This window comes from Sebastes fasciatus, chromosome 1, assembly GCF_043250625.1.
Source record: "Sebastes fasciatus isolate fSebFas1 chromosome 1, fSebFas1.pri, whole genome shotgun sequence".
NCBI classification, from domain to species: Eukaryota; Metazoa; Chordata; class Actinopteri; order Perciformes; family Sebastidae; genus Sebastes; species Sebastes fasciatus.
This window is the reverse complement of record NC_133795.1, coordinates 31,133,232-31,160,608: the sequence shown is the minus strand read 5'-3', so window position 1 is coordinate 31,160,608 and position 27,377 is coordinate 31,133,232. Positions and strand designations below refer to the sequence as shown.

Here is a 27,377-nt window from a genome sequence, read left to right as displayed (position 1 = left end):
TAAGTGCATAGTGAGAAGTATGTAACACGTACAGCATCATTTTAGGTTATCAACCACCTTACAATAGGGCTGGCTATCGAACCTCAATGCTTTCTTTTACACTGACGGAAATGTGTTGATTCCACTGACTATCAAACATCTGTCTAGTGGCATTGAACATCTGTCAGATTCATAATTTTGTTTACTTATCTTGTGATTTGATAGTTCTTGATTTAAATCTATATTTTGATGATTTTAGTCTATTTTATAGAAGCAAATGCCTTTTAACATTTAACTTTTGAGAAGTTTGGTTTCTTTTGTTGAATGAAAATAGGGTTTTGTAGAAAAGCATTGTTTTTCTCTCAAAGTAAGGTATCAAAAAAACATACTGTTTTGGTATCAGTAGTTAAAAGTAGGTAACGTATAACATCAAAAACCTATTCTCAACGATATCCAGCCCTAAAAGATATGCAAACTCATAATGTATCAGTATTGCTACTTAACAGTGCTTATTAGAATGCTTTGAAATAGAAAAAAACAATGGCCTACACCAGATTTAATCTTCTGAAATGGGCTATTCACATTATTTTGCTTCCTACCATGCTTCCCTTTTACCTGCAGCCGCTTTGCTTCTGCTTTGAGCTCTTGAGATGGTGATTCAACCAACACTTTTTCAATCCTGATGGGCTCTTTGGGTGCCACAAATGTGATTTGGTGGTGGTCGTTAGAAAGTAGTTTAATTTAGGAAAGTACAATTAGGCGCATCTAGACTGTCTGGGTTTCAGTGAAATACTGTGTGACCCTCATGGATTGTTTGTGTGTAATCGATTCGCTAACTGTGATCTGTTTTTCCCCTCGAACCCGCTTCACCACATAACAGGATCACCTGGAGCCAAGGTGAGACCCCGTAGGATATTAAGATGCTCTGTGTGTGTGTGTGTGTGTGTGTGTGTGTGTGTGTGTGTGTGTGTGTGTGTGTGTGTGTGTGTGTGTGTGTGTGTGTGTGTGCGTGTACGTGTGCGTGTGCGTGTGCGTGTGCGTGTGCGTGTGTGTGTGAAAGGAAGCTCTCCAGCACCTGCAATTAAACCTGTATCTATCCGAGACTCCTATCAGTGCTGCAGGAGTTCCCTGTAGTTTATGGATTTAGATGACACTTTGATGTGAAAGAGCTTTGCCAGATGGATGACAGTTATTTCCTCCTCACCACCGTGTGCCATATTTATGTGTCTAATGAAACTGTAGGGGATTCTTATTTTCAACATTTTGCTGGTCAAAATTTCGGATGTGCTTTTGAAACGGTCTCTTAGGGGCAGAGCTACAAAATGTGTGTGAGAAAAGTCAGATAACTGAAAAATCTTTTTGTAGTTCTAATCCTAATCGCTGTTTTTATGCTTTATCTTTTCAACATCAGGGTCAGAAAGGTGAACCCGGAGACATTACCGATGTAAGTTGACACCACACAGCACTGAAATACAACTCCTCGATCTTTTCATTTGAAAATATTCATTTGTAAATTGTTTTGGAGTTTCATATTTGAGGTAGAGATCTCTTTCATCCTTACATGAAACAGTTACAACCTCTTACTGGTAGCCAGTGTTGGAGGAAGTATCCAGATCCTTCACTTTAGTAATAAAGTAGCAATATAAAAATACACCATTACAAATAAAAGTCCTGCATCGAAAATGTCTTGTAAAAACGTATGTCAGTACTATTAGCAAAATGGACTTAGAAGTGAAAGTATCATTTAGGTATAATGGCCCTGTGAGTGTAGTTATTATTATTATTAGATTATTATTACTGATGCAACAAGTGTGTACGCTCTGACTAGTTGTCAGTAATAAAATAAATACTAATAATATAACTTAGCATTAATAGCACCAGTCTAAGAGAGAAAGCAGGCTGAGTCAGAGAGAGAGAGGGGAGGCAGGTCTGTGAGCCCACTCGTCAGGAGGACAGCCAAGTACAATAAGGCCTCCATACAATCCTCCATAAAGATCCCCAAAAGGCCAGTGGTGCTGCAGCGCTGCTGCACCTGGAACTGTTTTACCCCTCTGAGGGAATACAAGTCCACGGCAGGAAATAGGAAGGCATTGTTTATTGTATGTTCCTTATAATGCTTTGCCCGAAGAGATTAGCAATTAACAAGCCTGCTCTGATGGAGGAAAGATAATGTTTCCCCTCCGTGTGCAAAGAGAGCTAAACCTCACGTGTGCAAATACATCTGGTGAAGATCAGCTTTAGCTAGAAGTGGGCCTAAATTTAAAGAGTTCATGCGCTCCAACAGGCCTTCATACAGTATATGCCACATTCACATGACCTCAAAGATTAAAGATAACACTTTCTTTCCTTTGCTTGACCAGGTTGTAGGACCAAGAGGACCAGGTGGCCCAATGGTACGCACCAATTTCCTTTGAATGCTTGTACAATTTGCTTTATGTAAAGATAATTCAAGATAGAAAGAGACTGCATTTACAGTTATTGGTATAGGTATTATATTTAATTGCCAGTTGCAGTGGCAGGAAGTCTCATGTGACATAACAGTAGCAGAGTTCACAGCTGTTTCCTGTTTCTGCACCTCACATGTACATGAGATAACACCTGAAGTTAACCACTACTTCTCTGTCTCCTGTTCACCAGGGCCCACCAGGAGAGCAAGGAAACCGTGGATCAAGAGGAGATAAGGGAGAGAAGGTCAGTTTAAAAAAAAAAATTCACTCCCCACTTTTTGTCCTTTTCACACCAGAAACTAGCCCCTCGCTCTGCTCCTTTAAGAAGTACAGTATGTCCTATTGAATGTGATAGCTGTAGGTCTTTGGGGGGCGAGGTGGGTGGATGGGTGGGGTATCTGCTACAGGTCTGCAGAATGGCAGCCTTTCATTGAGCAGCTCGGTCTAACTAGTCATGTGTCGTTTCCATTAGGCTGTGTGGTCGGCTGAGATCTGGGTTGTTTAACAGATGTGGGACTGTCGGAGACTCATAATGTAAACCTCTGCTTCAATCCGAGGCCTCGAGTCAGTCGGTGTAGGGAATCAACGACGCCGCACTCGCCAGGCTTTGATCACTGAACTAATGTAACAACACTTAGATGTGATAATGGCTGCAGGCGCGAGGAGTTTATGTCTCGTAGTTATCTTGTTTATGCAGATTAGAGCACAAGTCGCATTGAGTTTTTGGCGAGCAGAGGGTTGAGCAGCCTGTTAGGTGTTCAGCACATTCCTTGCTCAGGATCCCCTTGCAGGGTAATTTGTCACTACATGCACAGAGGTATGCCAGGTAGTCTGATCGGGTCTGATAAATCATCAGCATGATCTATGTGCAACCTCTGCATCTTGGTGGTGCAAAGCTCTTTTTTGAGGTTTTCCTTTTAACTTCAAATATCCGGTTTGATTCAGTTGAAAAAGACAAACTTCAGTCCTGATGGATCTCTGTTTGCCACCAGCCAGTCAGGTGAAGTCAGGTTTACTCGTGTAGACCGTTTGGAGAAGATTCAACTGAGCATTAAGCTTCTGTCGACAGTTTCTGTTCTGTGTCGTCTGCCAGCAATTGTGTAATGATTTATCCAAAGTACTACTACTACTCAGTTCACATATTGGCACAAAGGCCTGAAATTAATCAATGGTGACTTGCAATGATTATTATTTAACACTCTCCTGCGCTCATGTATGCTTAGAAAGTCAGTGGTGTGTTTAAAGTTAATACAGCATCAAAACGGGATGACTTTTATTGATATGTAACTTGCATTAGCATTTCATATAAAATTGATGGTCTTAGTTGTCATAAAGCACATTGCACATAGAATTTTTTTTTAAATTTAAGCTGAACATTTGAGTAGAGCAAAAAATATTAGTAGTTTAATCAATAAGTCAACATATCCTCATCCAACAGTTTGTATAATATCTTACGGAAAAGTTGTTCCTCCTTTTTCGTTTGTTTTCCTGTGAATGTCCAGCAACACTTGCCATTTTCCGCTTGTTATATGTATACAGTCTTTTCAAAATAATCTTCTGTCTTCACAGGAAACAACTTCCTTAGGATTAGGCAAGAAAGCTACTTAGTTAGGTTTAGGAAAAGATCGTGGTTTGGCTTAAAATAACTCCGGAAGTGGCGTTATTTAATACGTAACTTACGTGACAAATAAATGACACGGGATACAAAGAGCAAAAGTCTGCTATTTTTTGACCCACCCATCTACCCAAACTCCTCCCTATGTGGCGTTTGTGCTCTTTACATTCCCTGGTTGACATTTATGTGAATTACACACAACTTCGTTTTGTGGGATATATACGAATTGCAGTGCATTACTTTTCGTAGGTATACTTATGAACGGTGTATGAGAACAGCATGAATAAGTCGATCAACAGAAAATGAGCCAGCTAGTATCTTAGTCATTGTTTAAGTTAAAACACCCAAAATCAACTGTTTCCAGCTTCTGAAATCTGAATATTTGCTTTTTTTTTGTTGTTTTCTATGATACAAACTGATTATATTTTGGTTTTGGACTGTTGGTTGGACAAAACGAGACATTTGAATATGTCAACATGGACTTTTTTACATTGTAATTTTTTGTTTCTTACTCTTTTCTCACATTTTATGGACCAAATGTTATTTAGATTTGACTTATTATTCAGAGCTTGCATCATTTGCTAATTTCAGATTACAAATAAGAATCTGATTGATTATTTGGTATGAGTCATTGATTTATTTTTAATATTATCTATCTATTTCAGGGAACCCATGGTCCCCGCGGCAGAGATGGTGAGCCTGGCACCCCCGGAAACCCCGGCCCCCCTGGACCTCCAGGACCTAATGGACCCCCTGGCCTCGGCGGAGTAAGTATCCCATGACGAGTAGGGGTGGGTTAGCATTCACTGCAGACGCAGGAGCTGACAGGTTGAACACTAATGCAAGGCCAAGAATGGGTTCACTTTGACTGGGTGGAATAAGCAGAGAGAAAGGGAAAATGGAGCCAAGAGCACAAAAGATGTGCGAAATGGCTGGCGTTGGGAGGAGGCAGCAAGACAACGGCGAGTAGATGCAGAGAGGGAGAATAGATCGAATGCCTCTCATTCTTTGTAGGAGAAAAGGAGGGAGGCGAGGTGGATGGAGGGGGGGGGAGGTGGAAGGGCAGGAGGTAGTATGATAGACTTGGGGAGGGGAAGGGAAGGAGCTTTTTTGGGGGAAACAAGGAGACTCTTTGTGAAGGAGAGAGATGAAAACTATTCACATGCCCTCTGTCTCTCCTCTGTCTGCATTAGGATTATTCACATAATACGCTCTGCTGCTCACAATCTATAAAAGCAGATTCTGCCAAAATGACACGGCATCCTCCAGACTAAAAATGATGCAAATAAATGACAGCACATTTGGCTTCTGAGATAAAATACTTTGCAAATTTGCATTATGGAAACTTAAACCAAACTTTTAAAGTTGGTGCAATCTGAAGTATTTCTTCTTGGCCTTTCATATATTCTAACTAGATGCTTTACCCTGCTGTCAATGTGACATCTTGACCTAAGGGTCTTAATTTCACTGAGATGTGATAAATGCATATAAAAGGCATGTAAACAACAGGCTTGATAAAAATATTAATGCTCTCTTTTCTTTTGCCTTTTCCAGAACTTTGCTGCTCAGATGGCTGGTGGTTTTGACGAGAAGGCTGGCGGCGCGCAGATGGGTGTGATGCAAGGACCAATGGTGAGCGAGCGATGATGACACCTGCTGCCACTCCCATGTTGTTGTTTTTTACAGTCGGCTGCTTATGTATCTGCCTGGATGCTATAGTCTTGGAAGGGGTCAGGAGCGAGGAGAAATTACCCGGGTTAAAGATCTGTGTTGGAAAGCATCTGCCCTATAGCATCTTTGAAACTTCTGCACTTTCACTTCCCTGGAGCAACTTCCTTACATGAACCAGAAAAGCATCACGTGGTTATCAAACATGAAAACTACAAAGTGGACATCATCATCATCATCATCATCTTCTTCACCAGGATAGGAGATACCCATGTAGGATTTTAAATCATCAAGGATGAGAGGAATTCAAGAATAATCCCAGCGATTTGTAGCATCACCTATGTTTTTTTTCTCCCCTCCTTTGTTAATGGGTTTGGGAAGAAAAAGAGATTAAAAAGTCAAGAAAAAGAAAAGAAACTACAAAGTTCTGGGTCCTGATGGAAAATAAACGCCTCACACGGAGTACAGAGGGGTCCTTTTATAAATTGAGGAAACAGCCATTGATCATCATTAGAGTTCAAGCCCATGAAAAGCCGCCGCTGCCGTCGGGTATGGCATGGCAGCCTGCCCGGGATGGAGCGGGGAGCACACTGGGAGCTATTTTGGTTTAGAGCTTGGCAGAGTCTCAGCCCAGCAGAGGTTTGAGAAGCCAGGAAGGGAGAGGGGGGGTGATCAGCTCCCAACAGCAAACAGCAGTCTGTGTGGCTTCCCTCCTACTGACTGCCCTTCCACATGTCTGTCTGAGAGCTCGCCACAATACTGCGTCCTTTTGAAGCCAACCCACGTTTACTTTGGCGTTTGCCGGCCTGCTGGGGTGAAAGAACAGACTGGACTGATGATTAATCACAAGTCAGGCTCATAACCCCGTATACACCTACTTGTATCCGTACTCCTACATACCAAACACTCAAACAACGCTCCCACTGAAATGCATGCTCACACACACATACGCATGTCTCTCAAACACACACTCAAAAGTCCAGAAGATATAGAGCTCCATTGATAGGTTTCTGCCCGCTGTGGTTAAAGACTTCCCACACCCACTGAAAGGTGACTTTCATTCGTTTCTGAGGACCACTGTGCCGCACTGTGACGTTTTCTTTGGCTGCCATCATTGATTTCTTTTTTAAGTATAACCATGATTCCAAAATGTGGGTTTATAAAAGCAGGCCTACTGAAAGGAATATGTTTATATCCAAGAGGGAAAAGCTGTCACAAGTAATCTGAATCAAGTTGTGTTTTCACTTAATTAAGAACTTTGAATTGAACTCTTACAGTCCTATCGTTCCTTGAACAGCTGATTGTAAGAGTGTGGGATTGAGACAGACAGAGAGAAAGAGAGAAGAAGCTATGGAGATCTGGCTCATCACCTCCACAGAATGTGGTTTTCTCTTGCTGAGCAGTGAAGCGTGAAGTAGAAATTACTTTGGCGTGTGACTCCAGCCGAGAGCAGATTAAGGATCAGTCAGAGAGAAGATAGTTGAAGAGATCTCAGCTCCTATTTTGATGCCTAAAATCTAACATTTAGGGAGGAAATATTTCTGCAGCAGTTCAGTTTTATGTTGTTTTTCATTCAATGTCAAAGTGCAAAAAGCTATGTAAAGTTCAAACACTCCTCTTAAGAGTACAGCACTGCCACTGGTGACCTTTGAACTGTAGAAACACGCAACAGGTGGGAAAAAAGAGCTGAGAGGAGACAGAGGGGGCGTAGACTGTAAAAAAAGAAGATGATAGAGAGCAAGAGAAAGTCCAAATGCAGCTGGGGAATTTCAAACGATTTATGGATTTGACAAGTGGAGCCGTTGAGTTTGGTGTAGCTTCAGGGCTAAGCAGGTGATATTGTTTTTATAGCTTCTGACAGAATTCAAGTAGACAAAAACTCGTCCTTTCTCCTCAACTCCCACTCTCAGAACTGCAAAATGTAAAAAACAACTGTGCACTAGTGTTTTATGTGTTAGTTTAAACAGTGTGTATTGGTGAAGGATGTGTTTATATGTTGTTAGCCTGATGTTGTGTCTCTTGTCTCTTGTCTCCACCTTAGGGCCCTATGGGTCCCAGAGGACCACCTGGCCCCACCGGATCACCTGTAAGTACCTCCTGTATGCCCCAGACAACACACAACCCGCGTGCACCTGTAGAGCAGATCCTGTGGTCGCCCACAGACAGGCTAGGCTAAATCTCATAATAGTAATGTGCTTGATGCTGTGTACATACGCCACATTGTCTACTTCACCCTGAGTGTATTTAATAATATTAATGACCCCAAAATGACCAGTGACTTTGCAAAACTCCAACAAGGCGAGCACACCGCAGGCTGTCAGAGATAAATGTTTACACACGGCCCTGTGCACACGGAGAATACTCCAGTCTCACAGCTGCAGGCTGCGGGGCTTTTTCCTCTCTCACAACACAGAACACCTGACAATTTAGCTTCCACAGAGCCTACTGGGCTTACAACCCACAACCAAGATCTACCTGCAGCCCTTTGAGCCCTCCCAGCCTCCCGAGTAAAGCTATTAAGTTGTAGGCAATGCCAGCTGACATGCCTCGACTTGATGTTGTAGTCACCCTGAGCCAGACATTTGGAGACGCAGATTTTTCTCCTTGAACACCTTTGACTGCTTTTAGACAGGATTCAAACAGACTAACAGAGTAGATGTTGTAGGGAAGTAGCCGCAGTATGACGATGTAGACAAACAGTCACAGTGATACAGTATACAGCAATGATCCTCAAAGTGTATCATTAAAAAGTGCATATCTACAGATGGGGACCATTTGCAGCAATAAAACAAGCATAGTGTGTCCTTTCCTCCCACCCATGTTAGCTTTGGGCCACACAGCAATAAATTCATTATTTGTAAGTTGAAGCACTCACTGAAAGTCAGCTTTAGACTGATACATTTAAGGATCTGGATTTATTAGGACTATGCCAGTCTTGCTACTGTTCATTTTCTGAAAGCTTTTAAGATCAATTACTTGAAATGTAGGCTATAAATCCTGTCAGGTTGAATCCAAATGCAATTTGAATAAAATCCCCCTCTGTTTAAAAGGTATATAAGTGGGATTAACATTCAATAGCTTGGAAATTCCCCCGCTGTGAGACTATTAAAGGATAATCTCATTTTATCTTATCTTAACGGGTTTCTTAACATGAAGTTTTAGAATACAAATCGTTCCTATGACATCTAAGAGTACAAATGGTAGTAAGCATCATACTTAATAGGTGTTACGATTATGAGGGGGTCCTTGGAAAAGTCCCTTGTGAACAGTACTATAAAGAAGTAGTTAGTTTTATTCGATACTGCTGCAGGTGTATATATACTTGATTTTGCTCTACCGTGTATTGCGATTCAACTAACTATTCATTTTAAACTGTAAATTAAGATATGCTATTAAATTAGCTACAAATTAAATAGATTTACTACAAAACCAATCTGTAATATAGCCTTTATACAACTGTTGTCACACAATCACAGTTGTCGTTACAAGATTTACAGCCTGAATAACAATATATTTTTATTATCAGTGGATGTGGTGACGGCTGTCATTTATGATTAATTAATTATTAATTGGTTAATTGATTGTTTGGTCTATAAAATGGGTTACTAAAGCCCAAGTTGACATATTCAAATTGCTCATTTTGTCCGACCGACAATACAAAACTCAAAGATATTCAATTTACTATCATAGACGATGAAGAAAACCAGCAAAAAAATCTCATTCGAGAAGCTGGAGCCAGTGAATACTTTAGTATTTTTGCTTTAAAAAATGACTTAACTGGTCATTTGATTATCAAAATATCCGGTAATTTCTGTCTATCTGCTAATTCTTTAATAGATCCACAGTAGTACATTCACAGTAATTGCTTTTTATTAATATTATTTAGCCTCCTCTCAGGCACTGCATATAAAAAGTTTCCCTCTCATCAAACAGCCTCTCTTCTTTCTACATCCCAGGGCCCACAAGGTTTCCAAGGCAACCCAGGAGAGGCTGGAGAGCCCGGACAGTCTGTAAGTATCCCACAGCGTACCAGTCCTTCCAGTCCTCACTTCATGGTTCATATAAATACTTGCTCTATAGCCTATAAACTTCCTCTCCTCCTTCTTTTCTTCTTCATGTGGAAACTTCAGTCACCTCCCTGCCGCTAAACTACATTTCCATAAAGTCTCCAAACACTTTCTAACCTTTCATTGCTCACCGCTAACTTCTATATATCCTGCTCTATTTGACCAGCCAGCTCCTTCAGTTTCAACATTTATAACCCTCTTCAAGTCGACACTCACGTCTCAAACTCGAGCCTGAACCGACCTTCTGCTGATTTACTCTCTTCTTTGTGGGGAACAGATCTGCAGTTTTCTCATGATTTTCATTTTCATCTTCCCACTGACATCTTCCAGTGATTGTTGTACCTCTCCTGCTCTGTCAGATGATTCCTCACCCCTTACATAACTCCTCTCAGACAGAGGACCAAATCCAATTTTCTTTAGTTTTTATTTTCTGTTCTTCTTTCAAGTCCTACTTTTAGTTTTCTCCCTCCTTGCTGCCCCAGCTCTACCCCCTCTCTACCCCTACTCACCCCTAACTTCACCCTCCCCTGTCCTTCCCGTTCCCTCAGCAGGTCGACAACACAGCCCGGGTCTCCCCACTGCTGCGTTAATCTGCTCCCGTGGAGTTCAGATATGCAACCTCAGCATTATCATCATTATGTGCAATTAAAATCAAGCTTCCTTCCAGAAAATAACTTGACAGTAACTGTTGTAGACGGGTTGAAGTGTTTGTGAACACCAGAGATTATTTCATCCTTTGAAATCACAAGAGCAGAAAATTACCAACGAGATGTTTTTTAATTAGCTAAATCAGTTTGGTATTATAACATAGCCTTTATTACTGTTGCAGGTCGGTGTTTATTCAACATTATAGCAAAGAAAAAGAGAGAGAAAAGTTATTTAGATAGAAAAATAGTCAGCCCACATTAAGCGAGAAAGCTGAGAAAGAAACTGTCAGGCAGAAAGAGAAACAGATGGAAACATCTGGACTTCATACTAAGGACTTTGGATAAGGATGTTAAAGTATTTGTTCGATCTTTTTGGCCTAATCTCTCCTATAAATCCTGCTGATTCTGATCTCATTGAAAAATACCGTCATTATGAATGGAACTATTGTCTATGAATGTAATTACTTGTATTTGCTTTTATACAAACAGATGCCCACATTAGTTAGAAAACAAATTTCAATATGTTTAAGATCAGCAAGATTGTGTCAATGTCATTTTTATTCATGTGAGCCATAACTGAAGTAGCTGTTTTTGATTAATAGTAGTAAACACATTATGGCCTCAGCGTGCTGAGTGTAACACAGGGCTGGTTGTAAAGTCAGTAGACACCACATGCTAAGAATTATAAGTCTAAACTACGTGATGTTGCCCTCTGTTGGTTATGAATGGAAGCTTGTGTCTCACCTTTGCTTGTTTTTTCTCTTTACTAATCCAGGGCCCCATGGGTCCCCGCGGCCCCTCTGGATCTTCTGGAAAACCTGGAGATGATGTAAGTGTGTCTGTCACAACTTTATAAAACTGTAAATACATTAAGCAGCAACTCTGACAAGGCTCATACAAAGTTACTGTTCTCATATCATCTATTCTGGGTGTATTCTATAAAACATCATCTTCGCTGAACATCCTCTAAATTAGACCTAAAAGACGGAGGAATAAATGCTCGTGTCCTTTTTCTGACTCCACAGACAGAAATATTGTTTTACTGTCATGATTATCAAACTGGAGGTGAAATATGCTGAGCATTAATTTCCCATTTCTTTAGACACATAATATTTACATGAAAACACATTTTCATTTTTGCTTATTTGTTGGTCGTTTTAAGGATACTATTGTAAAGTATAAATCACAGTGTCTCTATAGTAAATTTTCTGTCTTGCTGTTCTATCATTTTGTATCTGAATGTAATTTTCAACATCTAGTTGGTCTTTCAAAGCCATATCTACAGTGTCTGATATTTTTTAGTTTTGTACTATTACTGCAATACTACCATAGAAAATACACGATTAAATAATGTGCAATACATTATGCAGTATATACGGTTTCAATCAAAAACTAACAGTCCATGGACTTTGTAATTGTGGGTTAAACTAACACAGTAACTATGACATTACATTCAGACCTTTATATTCACTGATTTGTACAGTAGGCCTATGAGTGGATCTTTGACATCTTTTATTGGAGCTCACATTACTTTCTCTTTTTAAACTGAGAAGGGATCCTCAGTCAGCCAGCGTTACGCTTCACCTGAAATGCTTCAACACATTGACATATTGCTTATTTACCTGACACAAGGATCTCATACATCAACATGTCATTCCTACGTTTAGCCACACGATGGCAGCAGACATGACATGTCACAATGTGTCCACTAGGAGTGCACATTCTCACCATCACATCAACTAAATTAAATACAAAGGACCACATTTTACATTTTAAAAAAGAGCACTTACATGAAATTTATGAATTCACACATTTTAAATGAAATGTTCTCACAGCTTTTCCTCTCCGTTCCTGTTTTAGGGTGAGGCTGGCAAACCTGGCAAAGGAGGAGACCGTGGACCTTCTGGACCTCAGGTGAGATTTATTTTCGTTTTTAAAGCACTGAGCGTTTTGGTAATGAGGAGTCTCACATGGCACTAGTTTCCAACCTCTGGGTCCCGACCCCCTCTAGGGGTCGCCAAAGCTTCACGGGGGTCAGGGAGCCCTTCTTGATTTTAAGGAGTGTACGACAACTTTTTTATTAAAATATACAGTTGGCATATATCTCAGCATTTCATTAATTTCTGTGAAAAAAACTAAATGGAATTGTTATTTTTAAAGTTTGGATTATTATTCAAAATATACATTTTAAACAAATCTCACAGGATAAGGGCACGGTGAAGACCTGAACACAAGTTATATTCACAGAGCCTTCCCTCTCTGTTAAACAGCCTCGTCCTGCATGATTTTTAAAAAAAATTATATATATACACACACACAATATAGATAATTGTATTAAAAGTCCCTGAAAATAACAGGAAAAATCATCTCTGATGCAATATTCACAGGAAATAATCTGCTCAAAATTCATTCAAATTGCTCATATTACACAAACTTCCTGCAGTTATTGTGTTCACTATTTGGGTTGATTGTATAGTTTCTCAGTTATTCTGTACTGTTATTGTTATACATTGAATATAATATGAAATATCCATAAAATATGTCACTTACGTACTTACTTACTTTGACTTTATTGACCACCTTAGTGGAAATGTGTCTTTGGCTTCTCTAGTACATTAAAGATGGGTCACTTAGGGGTCGTCAGTTTACTCAATGATAGAAAAGGGGTCTTCTGAGGGAAAAGGTTTGGAACCATTGTCACATGGTACACTGTAAGGTTGTATTGTGTTGTGGTGGTCTGAAACCAGTCTGGTAATGGGTCTGATTTGGGGGATCAGCACAATCTTTTATCTGAACGTTTATACTCTAATGGACTTTTACTTACATTACATTGATTATACAATAAAGCACCATAACTGACAATAATGATGGATCACTGTATAGACTGAGTGTTTCTAGATTGTGATTAGAGTTCATATCTGTAAATTAATTTACATTACATTATAAGTTACAGATGGAATCATTTATCATCTCAAGCAGAGAATCAGAGCATTTTTCCTTTTTGGGCTGAAGATCCCATGTGGCCAATATTTACAGTTGGAGCCAAAACTGGACATTGAAAGTACATTTCAATAGATCCGCTAATGGAAATAACTGCTTTGAAACTTGTTTAATGTATCAGGGGGGAAATCTATCCTGATGTAATCTGCTTCCCACTCAGTGGAGGAAATCTTGACAGCAACATTATTTTATACGCTTAGCTTCATATTCTTTCCCTCTCCTGTATATTAATCTCCTGCATCCTCTTTCATCACAGGGAGCTCGTGGATTCCCAGGAACTCCTGGCCTTCCTGGCATCAAGGGACACAGAGTGAGTGTGTTGGTCGCCTATTAATGATTTCCAGGAAAATGTAGGTCTGTTTATTGTTTTCCTAACTGTGCACCGTCTTTCTGCTCTTTCTTTTAGGGTTATTCAGGTCTTGATGGTGTAAAGGGAGAGACCGGAGCTCTTGGGTCTAAGGTAGGATTTTATTCTTTGTGTGTACGCTCTGTTTTCCAGTTAATTAAGGGACTGCTTAACTGTTTGTGTGTCTCTATGTGTCTAGTAAAAAGGATAGCAAAATTAGGGATGCACCAAGCCAACTTTTTTAGTCCCGAAACCAATAGCAATACCTGGGCTTTGGGTATCATCCGATACCGAGTGCCGATCCTATACCAGTGTTTAATTAATAAGATGTATGCTTCACTGTGTGGAAGTGACTGGGATCATTCTTTTATGTGTCTGACAACATCAGGCCTGACTTAAACATTGATTTCCTAACTTTATAAAACAAAATGTAACAAATAAATACAAATACATATAATAGATATAAAGTTAGTTACTGAATTGTTCTTTATCATTAAAATAATACATTATTTTAATAATAAAGATCGTGCACCAGCAACTTGATAAAACATCTTCAACATTAACAGGAATTACAATTCAAGTGTGAACCTTTATAATGCAGTAACAAATTGGTCAAAACTTACACAAGAATTAAAATTACAGTATATAATGTATATAGTATATAAACATAAAATTGAATTGAAAAGATCGGTCCCATTGTCACGATACCCGATCCAGCTATTTGAGTCAGTATCGGCCCGATATCCGATCCTTTATCAGTATCGGTGCATCTCTAAGCAAAATACAACATCAGTAACAATTGGTATGAGATTGTCATTGATTCCAGGAAGAGTAGCTGTTGCCAAGATTACCAATGCTAACAGCCAAGTATTTCTTCCTGTCTTTAGGGTGAGTCTGGTGCTCCCGGAGAGAACGGCGCCCCCGGACCGATGGTGTGTAATTCTGGACGTCACAACAACAATATGTGAAAACAAAATAAACATGTACAAAGCTAGATTCAGTTATAATGATGAAGTGATTGATCTCCTCCTCTCCCTCACCTACACAGGGACCCCGTGGTTTGCCTGGCGAGAGAGGACGTCCTGGACCCAGTGGAGTTGCTGTGAGTGGCGTCTTTTTATCAAAAACTCATCATCTGATTCACAACAGATGGATTACATGATTCATTTTGCTTTATTAGTGTCTACAATAGAGTCAGGCAGCATATTCTGTACTCTTTACAGAGATGCTCACAAGTCTCAAGCCTCTCATGATTGTAATGAACGTTCTAACATCTGCTGCACGCCATCCGGTCTGCACAGAACACAGTATAGCTATATCTAAGGAATTCAAAGCATTTACTATATAATTACTATTTTATCTATTAGCATGCAGCATTGAATAGTTGTTTGAGATATGATCACTTTAAACAGCCAATTGCAATGCAATATGAAAAACACACACAATGAAAACTAAAGCAAATAAATGTATTTTGCCCCTAAAAATGGATATAGATATAAACGTCACTCAGGGTACAACCGTACTGTGCCTCCAATTAATGACAGTTTATAATCTACTGTCATTTAACCTTTTAGCCTCTCAAACCCAGAGATGCTCACAAGTCATTTTTTGTAAGTCAAAGTCAAGTCTCAACTCACTGTGGGTGTGACTGAAGTGCGACTTGAGTCCAAGTCCAAAGTCCAAGTCCCCATCTCTGTACTCTAATTCAAAGGAGTTCTTTTATTTGTTAATTGACACTTGCTAATAACTGCACTGTAATTCAGAGGAGATAAACTCAATGTGTCCAGTGTAATCCTTTACACAACCCTGTACCAGTTTCCTGAATTGAAAAGTTTTGTATAAGTAATTAACAGGGCTGTCAAAGTTAGCACGATAATAACTTTTAGGTTGTAGCAGGCTCTGTTTTAAAGCTAGAGTGAAGATACTGGTGTCAAACTAGAAAAACCAAAGAAATCTATTGGTACCAACTATGTCATACTAGCTTGTCGTGAAAGAGACTAAATAATGCTCCAAACTTACGCTAAATTTTGGCGAGGAAAAACTGGCATGGCCATGGTTTAAAGGGGTCCCTTGACCTCTGACCTCAAGATATGTGAATGAAAATGGGTTTTATGGGTACCCACGAGTCTCCCCTTTACAGACATGCCCACTTTATGATAATCACATGCAGTTTGAGGCAAGTCATAGTCAAGTCAGCACACTGACACACTGACAGCTGCTGTTGCCTGTTGGGTTGCAGTTTGCCATGATATGATTTGAGCATATTATTTTATGCTAAATGCAGTACCTGTGAGGGTTTATGGACAATATTTGTCATTGTTTTGTGTCGTTAATTAATTTCCAATAATAAATATATACATATATTTTCTTAAAGCAAGCATATTTGCCCACTCCCATGTTGATAAGAGTGTTAAATATTTGACAAATCTCCCTTTAAGGTACATTTAAACAGATAAAAAATGTGTGATTAATTTGCGATTAATCGTGATTGAATATTTTAGGTAATTAATAAAACATTAGGACCAACGTTTTTGATGCCATGTACTGAAAATGTATTGTTTATTTCAGGGAGCACGTGGAAATGATGGCTTAGCCGGTCCTGCTGGTCCCCCAGTAAGTATCATATTTGGTCTCATTTAATTCATTTTCATCATTTTATTTTCATTTTCATGAATTTAGTAAGAAATACTGTGTATGAAATCCATCTCCACTTCTCCACACACAACCCCCTCTGTACACCTGGATGTCAGTTATTAATAGCTGAGCTGAGCTGACAGTCTGTCTCTCTCTCTCTCTGTAGGGCCCTGTCGGTCCCTCTGGAGCTCCAGGCTTCCCTGGCTCTCCTGGTACAAAGGTAAGTCTCAAGTTACCTAAAAGCACCCCCACTTCCTCTTCATCTTCACCTTTGTTGAGTTTATTCTGTGAATGAGAGTAAGTAACTGTCTGTCCCTTCCTTTCTATGAGAAAACTAACCAGCACAATTGAACTTCCGCCCACTTACTTTGGATTTATTTCTCTGGTACAAAAACAAAGTTGTGTGCGAGTGTGTGTGAATTCTGTGTAGTTAGAAAAAGACTTTCTTGAATCAAATTAAAAAGGTTGATATCTCAGAAAATGGCAGCTCGCAGCTCAGGGAGGATTTTGTGGGGACAAGTTGAAATGCTTAAGTGAAATCGGAGAAGGCTGCTCCGCATTGAAAAGTGCTTTAAGCCTCCATCTGTGTGGAAAATTATGGAGGAGGGGGTTTTAAAGTGTTATTCTCCCTCTCTTACTCGCTCTTACTGTCTTTTCTCTCTCTGCTTTGCATCTGATTTATTCCCCCTGCATGGCAGACAGACTCAGCTCTGTGCTCCAGGGCCCAGTGCTGCTGGTTTGCTTTCTTCAAGCCCCTTGATAGTTTGGGAAATCTTTTAGGAATTACAAAGTATCTCTTTACAAAATCCAGGAGTTTCCCTTGAAGTAATCAAGGCGAGCTAGACTCAAGATGTGAAAAAATGCGGCGTCTGTGTGTGTTTATGTATTGTATCAACTTACAACTATAAACACTTTGTGTTTGTCTGCAGGCGAGTCTGTGTGTGAATGTGTGTCTTTGTGTGACTTTGTAGTATTGGAGGAAGTGTCCCATGGTGAGGAATGTTAAAAATCTCATATTTCGTTATGGTGCTGTACCTTCAGGAGCCTGAGAGCTCATGAAAAGAAGCCTCGTTTTCTTCTTTTTCCTCTCTGAGCATTATGAGCAAGGCTTTGCAGTAAAAAGGACCCAAGACTAACACAATAAAAAGCCAGCTAGACAAAAAACAACACACTTATCTGAACCTCAACTGACTATAAACCGTGCTCCTGAACTGAAAAGATCTAACCAAGCAAGGCAACTTGTACCCAGCTCCAGTTCAGTTTTGACATTGTATTATTTATAAAAGCCAAACTACCGCCTCTAAAATGCTGAGAATTTCTTCCACAACTTTCCATAAAACTGGCAGATGTAGATGTTCCTCTCTTTGTTCCACTTTTCACTTTAGTTTAAGAGCTAGTAAAATATTGGCCTTGAAAGTGGGCTTTTGGGAAAAGAAAAATTCACAACATCACCATTTTTCACAAACCCTCTATTATGTCATACTATTGAGTCTGTGAAGCTACAAAGCTGCAGCAATAACAAAGGAATTCAATTCACCAACATGCTGAAAAAGCTGAAAAGCACCTGTGTGGTAAGACCTCTGGCTAGTGTCCATACTGTAGGTTAGATAAGTCTTATTTCAATACTGAACCAGAAGGTCTGCACAACATTATGCACCTGGCTTTGGATAGCACACTTTAAACAACATTGAAAAGGCAGACAATAGATTATTTTGTTTATTTAAATGTTAAACTCCATTAAACTCCAAAAATGTGTTTCCGGACAACGGTTCGTTTTCAGTTTTTTTCTCTAATTCATCCAGATAATATCCAATTTATCAATTAGTTTTAGTCAGCCCATTCACAGAATTATTATACGAATAATGTACATACACAGTTTATATATTTGGCATCTATGCTCTGACTTCATCAGCAGGGCTCAACAATAAAGCTTGCCCGCTTGCCTGAGGCAAGTAAAATGCCCTGTTGGGCTAGTAAATCTATAACTCACTTGCCTGATTGGGCAAGTGGTAAAAAACGATTAGACACATCTTTTTTTCAGAGCTGATGATGGAAGTAGCTAAGGATTTAGCCATCTCGCTTCCTTCTCATCTCTGTTGAGAGTTGTACGTGTGCAATACCGATCGGTGACTCAAGAGAATGGCGGCAGATAAAGACAAAGTTTATGAGCTGAAGCGCAAGCGCGGATTTGGGCAAAAGTCACACTATGTATTGCGCAGTTTTCTACAAGTTCGAGAGCAATGCGGATAAAACATGACAATTAACTTTAGTCTTTGTTGTTATTTGATAAACACTAAAAAATAAAACAATTTGTTTAGGGGCAAGTAAAAACTGAGTCAGGCAAGTGAAAAAATACATTAACGTTGAACCCTGACCAGTACAATACTTAGTGAACTGAGATGGACCTAAATTTATCAGCAGACTAAGAAGAAGATAATTATTCACTTAAGTTCAAGTAACAGCGAATTTCTTATTATGAAAAGCAGCAAATGAAAATACATATAGGTTTAAGGTCGGCAATGATGCCATTCATAAACCATAGAACAGGACAATTCAGATGTAGGCCTAATTAGTATATGAAGAATAACAAAGCAAGATGTCACATAAAACACTTTAAACATTAGAGTTGAAATATGTCTCTGTTGTTAAGCTGAATATGAAGTGTGTGAGGAAAATGTTTATGCGACAAAAGCCATGTGTGTTTCCTGTTAAGCCACTGTCATCACAGGGAAATAATTATGTGAATAAAGCTGTGTGCAGCAAGACAACAGTGGCGTTATGTTTAAGTCCCCAAAACAACAGCAACAAGGAGTTAACATGCTACAAACCATTCAGCCCACAGCACTCATACTAATACTCAAACACAACACAACAAGTCGAAAGAAAAATGAGCTCAGCAACCACAAGGAATAAATTCACTATTAATTCCAAATAGTACTTCATATAGGTAGAAGACAGCCACATAAGATCAGATTTTAACAACCAGCAGCAGAAGCAAACACCCCGAAGTATAATCTGCAGCCAGAAGCACACAAACTCCAGCAAAACAGAGTCAACAGACATCCAATCATGATTTACTGTACATGTACATGGCATTTCAGGTAGATAGCTAATGTAAGAGTGGTGAACGGAGTCGTGGTCTCAGCAGGAAACATGATTATTTCCCCTCAATTTAGCTAAACCGTCCTGATGGACGGGCTGGCTTGCTTGTGAAATGCTATATGAGCACGTGTAGCGGTAGTTAAATATAAATGTGTATATAGAGTTAAAGCTAGCTACAAAAAAAGGAAGTGGCAAAACAGATCTTTCACTGCAGTAAAAGTAGAAATACCACAATTTAAAAATACTTACTTAATGTTACAAGTAAAAGTCCTGTATTCAAAACCTTACTTAAGTAAAAGTACGTATTATCAGCAAAAGTACTTAAAGTGTAATCTACTCACTATACAGACAAAGTGGGCTCTGTCAGGGTACCATTTTTATTTAATATTGAAATATTGTTATTATTATTATTGATGCATTAATATGGAAGCACCATTTTAATATTGTAGCCAACCGCGATAGAGATAATTTGACTCATGTTATATACTCTCCATCAGCTTAATTTCCTGTATAACAACAATGCCTTGTGTTTGTATAAAATCTTCATTTGCAAAGTAACTGCAACTGTCAGATAAATGTAGTGCAGTATAAGTATAAAGTGGCTTCAAATTAAAATTCTCAAGTAAAGTACAAGGATCTCAGAATTGTACTTAAGTACAGTACTTGAGTAAATGTCCTTCCACATTAGATTGCTGTGCTGTTATTTATGTCTTGTCACTGTTAAAGTATTTTGCCATTATAAGGTAGATCCTACATCTTACTCAGAAAACATTTTCATATTTTATTCTATTTATACTCTTCTGACTCTGCACAGTTGCAGCTAATGTTACATGTATGTTAAGAAACCTCTTTCATACTTTCTGTTTTCTTTTTATTTCATTAATCTTATCAGATGAGTTCCTCTTTCACATTTCACACATTTATACAGTAGTGGTTTTCAATTGTTTTTGCTGTTTTCTACCTTAAATTTTAAACACTTTAAACTATTTTTGAGCAACACTGGTCACTTGAAATGCACATTTGCAATATCTTTGTGTATTTCTACTTTTAGGATTGTGTATATGTGCTTTAACCTATTAAGTCTTCCCTTTATTGCATGCTTGAGACCATTTGATTTAAAAAAAAAAATGTAAATTCAGTTCAAGCTCTTGGTTTGTAGCTTGTTTTCTGTTGGATTTGTTTGTTTTATTTTATCTGATTACCAATTATTATATGTACTGAAACATCCCAAGATCTTTGCTTACATATTCATGTAATGTCATCTCTTCTTTCCTCTCTTTTGCTAACCAGGGAGAAGCTGGTCCTACTGGTGCTCGTGGACCTGAGGGTGGTCAGGGACCTCGTGGAGAATCTGGGACTCCTGGATCATCCGGACCTTCTGGCGCTTCTGTACGTGATGATATAAACATGTATTTAAAAGAAGTATTATATTAACTATAGCGAAGCATTACGTAGTTACTGAGGAGAATTTCATGATACTCAATTTTGAGGCAACTACTATTATTTTTTTCACGTGATAAATGAACTGAACTGTAGAAAGGCTGTTAATAACAACATATTTATAACATTGATCAGACTGATCACTCCCAGATCAATAACTGAATCACGGCCAGTTATGATTATTGCGGTGCATTCACTTGCTTTGTCTCTTTCTATCTTCAGGGTAACCCTGGTACTGATGGTATCCCTGGATCCAAAGGATCAGCTGTAAGTTTAACAACTCTTTTTCTGTCTGCATTTCAAACTGACAACCACTTACTGTGTATTTCCCTGTTTAACTATTGTCCAGTAGGCTGGAGGCGCAGGTGATGTTTTCTCATACACTCAATTTCAGAACCGATCTATAGTATGCCTATATGCATGTCTGTTACATTTGCATTTAAAAGGTAGAAGGCCAGGACTATTACATCTTAAGTGATTATGGACAACTTGAAGGGCATTATCTCACTTATACCATGGTCATTTGCCAAAGAAAAAAATAAGACCATTTATTTATATTTCCATGCGTTTTGCAATCAAAATCGATAGTTTTTCACAGGCCGTTTTCCTGGTAACACCTGGGGGTTTACTAATACCTGGAACAAGCATTAGCATCCTATAAGTTGCTTGTGCAATGGAACCGTTGTTCACTGCTCCAGGAAATAGGACAGACCTATGATACGACTTGACAACGGGAGATATTTTTAGCCCGCTCAGCTCGTTTGGCTCAGCTGTTAGTCAGAAAGCATTGTCCCAAAATCAATATCAAGACTTTTACGAACAAATGAAGGCACATGATATTGATCTTGCCCAGTTATGTTGGCTATTTTAAAGTTTTCTTTATTTTTAATTTTTTATTATTTTTTATTTTTTCTATCTTTATTTTTCATTTATTTATTTATTTTATCCATTTTTTGTTTTTGTTTTTCATTTCATCCATATTTCATTTTATTTTATTTTGTTATAAGAAAAAAAAAAAAACCTTCTCAACTGGCCAGGCATGGGCCATGCTCAGAAAAGGGCAAAAGCCCTGAGCTATCAACCAGGCTCATGAATTTACATTACGTTACATTATGAACAGCACAAAATCCCTTTGAGCTTCTGTCACATCTTGAATACTTGAGACGAGCCTCTTCTTCAATGCACAACACAGTCAGTTTGAGTTAAACATCGCAGTTGTAGCCACTGTTGTCACTGATGCTTTTATACTTAGTGCAGAATTTATACCAGTTCACAAACAATGGGTCAATGTCTTCTTATTTACACAGAGCACATGAGAATTAATTATGAAAGTTACACTGACATAATTATTCTCTTACAGTAAAATCACTGTGGTAATGTATTGGACATTGGATGGATGGATTGATGGATGGTTGAGTGACGTCATGTCTCTTCCTCTGTAGGGTGCTCCTGGTATCGCTGGTGCTCCTGGTTTCCCTGGACCTCGCGGGCCTCCCGGGCCTCAGGGAGCAACTGGACCTCTCGGGCCCAAAGGAACATCTGTATGTACTCAGCGAATCATTCACTAACCAGAGATTCATTGGAGTTGTGTGGAAACACTTTATGTCCAATTTTAGTGCCAGTTTTCAATTTATCTTTGCTGCTTATTACATATTCCAAATAATAACATGGCTCAGAAAACAATGATACCAACCTGCTGCTTTCTCTTTCTCTGTCTGTCTATCTGTTATTGTTTAGGGAGACCCAGGTATCCCAGGGTTCAAGGGAGAAGCTGGACCCAAAGGAGAATTTGTGAGTTTTATTTTGTTGTCTTTTGTTTGTGTATTCCCTGATTATTCGAAATCGAAACATTGATATCTACCGACTCCACAGTATCTAGCCAAATAATAAGTGTGGATAGCAAACTTGTAAGATAAGTATGTTTGAAATTAGCAGATTATAATACTTCAAATGAAATGATCTGGATGGACTCAGTACTTCTGAGGGTTTCTCATGTAGTCTGAGAAATGCAAAACATATAAACCCAAAGTAGAGTTTCCTCACATAAAGTCTTTCTTTCTTCCTGTAATAATCTGATCTGTTGCGGGTGTGTGTTTCCAGGGACCGGTTGGTATTCAGGGACTTCATGGCCCACAAGGAGAAGAAGGCAAGAGAGGACCCAGGGGTGAGGCTGGTGCTGCTGGACCACTTGGACCTCCTGGAGAGAGAGTGAGTACCATCCAACTGGTTAAAAACAACTGGCAACACAACAGAATAACAAGTTCCCTCCAGTGTAGACCAAGGTTGTCAACTATTTTCATTGTTATAGATCTCTTAGTGGCCCAATATGATAAAGTTTTGTCCCACAAAGTTTGTACGTGAAAGTCTTTGTCGCAGTTGTCGAAGTGATGAGTTGCGTAGGTGTGTATATTGCACATTTGGAGATAATACTGGTGAGAGTGAAACTAGTTTCTGCATTTTTAATGAGTATAATTTCAATCAAATTAAATTTTTAATAAAATGAACCTTTATTTTGCTGGTCACCACCTGGGAACCCGTTTAAGGACCACAATGAGATTCAGTGACTTTGATAATGTTGTTATAATCATAAACCTGACTCTGGTTTTGTGTTTTGTCTGTATAGGGATCTCCCGGTAATCGTGGTTTCCCTGGTCAAGATGGTCTGGCTGGTCCCAAGGTGAGCATCATTACAGTTCCACTCGTTCCTGAGATATCTCGTTATTATTGCTGTGGGAACAGAGGATCGGCTCTGAAAGAGAAAATGAACGTGGATGCATTTAGAGGGAACAGACCTGGCAGAGGGAGGAAGAGATAAGGAAATTTATGCAGCTTATGCGTCAATAGTCACGGGTGTAAATCGGGTGCGAAACTGACAATTAACATATTCAATCTGCTGCATATTGCATTTAGAAATTGCTGTTGACAGTGTTGTCATTGGTTTCTATGTGCTTTTGACCGCTGCAGTGAGAAAATAAAATTTCCGAATCACCTAAATCACAATATTGTCCCATACTGTAGGACTGCTTAAAAATCACTCAGTAACCTTCAAATCCAACCATAGAGAAGATAAGGCTCTCACTATTCTAGTACTGTAGAGTACTGTAGTGGCATCACAACCTACAAATCCGTATTACATTGTAAGTCTCTGCAGAATTTGAGAACTGACATTATTCTGCTGCAGCAGAGTAACAACACTCTTTAGGTTTAAAGCTGCAATCTACGTCCACACAACTTTAAAGCTCTACGGGTGGTGAGCCTCTGCAGAATTGAGTTTTCTTTTGTCAGCTGCAGTTGATCCTGTGCACGTGACCAACAGACAACCAACAAACTGGACAAAATGTCCCCAAAACTGAATATTTCCACCTTTAGGCACCTTTAAAGTACAAGCAGTAATGACAATAACACAAAAAGGCCATTTGAATTTAGTAAATATCTGGTGTTAGTTGTTAAAAGACAACAGTTCAGTATATGTTGGATTATGCATGTAGAAATATAAAGTTAAGAAGTTGACCAAACAATGCAAAATAGTGTGCAGAAAAAGACTTATTTCAATTTAATACAAGCATTTCTGAAAGAGCTAGAAATCTAGAAATTATGATTTGTGCCAGTTATAGATATAATTTACAGTAATATTTGATAATAAAAGAATGAGCTCTACAAAATTGTATTGCAAAGTTTTTCATGAATGAAAAACAACTTCTTACTGTAAAACGTTCATTTTACCAACATAATGTGTCGCTGATGTATTGTAAAAAAAAAAAATGATGGCTTTACGAGACATATTCACTTATAAAGAAAAAAACTAAAGGTTATGATTTTTCATAGCTGTAACTTTAATTATCCAACAGTATTGTAGATATTTATCATTTAAAAGCACAAAACTGAGGTGGAGATCTATCTCGTATACTTTGGAATTACTAAAAAGAGTCATTAGTCAAATGACAAACAAAACAATAAGTGGAAGCACTTAACATCATTTTGGTAAAAGATTTCATTGAGCGTTTTATTGACTGCGTTGTCCACGATGATCTCTGGAAGATCATTTTTCACCACATTAACTCATAATAACTCTTAAATCAAACAAAACTGATATTACGTGTTCGATGAGGCGCATAATAAGTGAAGTCCCTCTTCAAGGTTCACACTGAACTCAGATCAGCACCCTTTCTAACGAGTTAATGAAGTACATGATAAATCAGTGAAGAGCAAAGAATGAAATTCATCAGCACTCATCAACACTTCATCTGTTCATCTGAAGCTCACCTACAGGCAGCAGTGATACATGTAACTCCATCTTTTGGCCACAAGATGGCAGCATAGCTCAGAACCCGTCATGTCCCATATCACCAAAGCCCAGCAGCTCATTTAACATTATCTTCCCCACACTATTTCATTTATTCCAAAATGGATCTGTCAGACTTTAATCTTCTCATCTCCAGCAAGTCAATGAAACTCCTCCACACTGTTAAAAGGGAAACTGATTTCCTCTGGGGTTTGAGAATTGAAGTGTCCCCTCCTCAGTGATTGACTGAGTGACCAACCCCTTGTCTTATTCTCTTTCTCTCTCTCTTCCTACTAACACAGGGAGCCCCTGGTGAGCGTGGACCCTCGGGTGCCAGTGGTCCCAAGGGTGCCAACGGTGACCCCGGCCGTCCTGGAGAGTCTGGACTGCCCGGTGCCAGAGTAAGTACTTCCCTTATACCCATAGTAGTCTAAAACATGCAGATATAAGGAAATACTCTGATTTTTAGATGGATTTTAATATGTCTTTGCATTTTAAATACAATTTCTGGCTTTGTTACCTGGTAGTGTAATTATTATACAGGTCAGTGTCAATACAATACATGAACTGTCAGGTGTCATCCATTCTGTGGTCATATTTAACAATCTATTATGTAGCTGAAGACCTGAGTCAGTCCTAACTTGTTGCTGTATTTTAATTCTCAGTCGACCATACCGGTGAAAACCATGTATCTGCAAAAAGCCAATTTTTCACGAGTTCAAGGCTGCCCCATTCTCTGCTTTGTGCCAATGCATATTTTAGATAATCCAACGTGTTTTTAAATTGTTCATTTATCTTAAGAAGTAAGAAGATTTTCTCAACTCAGAAATTAACACTTAAAGCAGCAGTGGGTAGAAACTGGGGCATATATGATTAAAAAAAAAAGTTATGTTTATAAAACGGTCTCTATATCCTGACAGTAGTGCATGAGACAGGTAATCTGAAAAAAAAATCCTGTGCCTCTGTGTCCTCGCTCCTAATGGCATCTGCACAGACCGGAGGAAAACAACCAATCAGAGCTGAGCTGGAGCCTGCCGTCTCTGAGCAGCTGTCAATCACTCGCAAACTCCGATCAAACGGTCAAACTAGACACCGCTTATAAAATATGAATCAATATTCTGTTACTGTAATGCTTATTTCTCTCCTCAGATGTTTTCAGAAACATCTTGTAGTGTACTGTTTAGATGTAAAATGAGAAAGCCATGTTGAGATCATCTGAGGAAATACCAAGCACCGCCCACCAGCCGGAGCAAACTTTCTCATTTTACAGCTAAACAGTACACTACAAGATGTTTTCTGATATCCTCAGTGTTAGTCCCTTGCTCCAAACACTGAAACCTACAATGCAACCGACTGCATTTTTCCATTAAATTCCACCGACCTGATAAACACCCTCATCTTTCAAGTTCCAGTTTGCAGCGCTGGTTCTCTGTTAAAATGATTCCACCGATTTAGCATTGCACCATAACGTTGTCGGACTTGCGATGGACAGTTTAAAAAAAAGAAGATAAAAGTGATGAACCAGATATATCATCTTTTTTATTCTACACATTCTTCTTCCTTTTCAAACCAAAGCCATCTACACTACAGTACCCACGATGCAACTCAACCACCGACAGTTCGGTCGGAGATTCGGGTGTGTTATGATAGTAGCGGATAATGTATCGTCGAACCATTAGCCTCAAGCAGAGATGAGGAGCGAGCTGTAGAGGTCTGATAAGCTCGCTTCTTTCAAACTCTACATCTCCAGATTTTTGTCACTTTCAAACTTGTAGTCTTTGGCCCCAACTGACGCTGATTCAAGCGGCACATGATTCAGTTTATCCGACTTTTTGCAGCTCCCTTTGGAGCCGCAACACGGCTTTACGCAACAGTTTTCACATATGCAGTAGCACTCCCCAAGACCTGTAAACAGACTTAGATGTTTGAAATAGGTGGTGTTCCCCTTTAAATATTTGAAATCTCTAAACTCGAGCTGAGAAAACAATCATAAATGGTTTCCACTGGACAGCATCTGTGCTTCCCCCCGGAGTCATTTCATTTCCCAACAGCAGCACAAGCGGTTGTTAACATTCGTGTACAATCACCACAGAGGAAGTTTTAAAAAAGCACCTGTAGGAACCAAGCCCATTAACAGCAGTAACCTTAAA

At 39.1% G+C, this 27,377-nt stretch overlaps 2 protein-coding genes across 3 annotated transcripts in view; one reads left to right on the top strand and one right to left on the bottom strand.

The window, feature by feature from the left end:
- LOC141772274 (leucine-rich repeat-containing protein 3-like) overlaps positions 1-27,377 on the bottom strand; it is an 81,406-nt gene that overhangs the window by 21,937 nt on the left and 32,092 nt on the right. The window lies entirely within an intron of this gene.
- col2a1b (collagen, type II, alpha 1b) overlaps positions 1-27,377 on the top strand; it is a 56,632-nt gene that overhangs the window by 4,773 nt on the left and 24,482 nt on the right. For both annotated transcript variants that reach the window (XM_074642745.1, XM_074642739.1), the window contains 23 exons: positions 860-876; positions 1,391-1,423; positions 2,340-2,372; positions 2,617-2,670; positions 4,707-4,808; positions 5,596-5,673; positions 7,751-7,795; positions 9,666-9,719; positions 11,199-11,252; positions 12,284-12,337; positions 13,680-13,733; positions 13,830-13,883; positions 14,657-14,701; positions 14,818-14,871; positions 16,338-16,382; positions 16,570-16,623; positions 20,796-20,894; positions 21,168-21,212; positions 22,388-22,486; positions 22,683-22,736; positions 23,046-23,153; positions 23,569-23,622; positions 25,530-25,628. In XM_074642745.1, the coding sequence (XP_074498846.1) occupies positions 860-876; positions 1,391-1,423; positions 2,340-2,372; positions 2,617-2,670; positions 4,707-4,808; positions 5,596-5,673; positions 7,751-7,795; positions 9,666-9,719; positions 11,199-11,252; positions 12,284-12,337; positions 13,680-13,733; positions 13,830-13,883; positions 14,657-14,701; positions 14,818-14,871; positions 16,338-16,382; positions 16,570-16,623; positions 20,796-20,894; positions 21,168-21,212; positions 22,388-22,486; positions 22,683-22,736; positions 23,046-23,153; positions 23,569-23,622; positions 25,530-25,628 (1,388 nt within the window). The remainder of the gene's footprint in view (positions 1-859; positions 877-1,390; positions 1,424-2,339; positions 2,373-2,616; positions 2,671-4,706; positions 4,809-5,595; positions 5,674-7,750; positions 7,796-9,665; positions 9,720-11,198; positions 11,253-12,283; positions 12,338-13,679; positions 13,734-13,829; positions 13,884-14,656; positions 14,702-14,817; positions 14,872-16,337; positions 16,383-16,569; positions 16,624-20,795; positions 20,895-21,167; positions 21,213-22,387; positions 22,487-22,682; positions 22,737-23,045; positions 23,154-23,568; positions 23,623-25,529; positions 25,629-27,377) is intronic.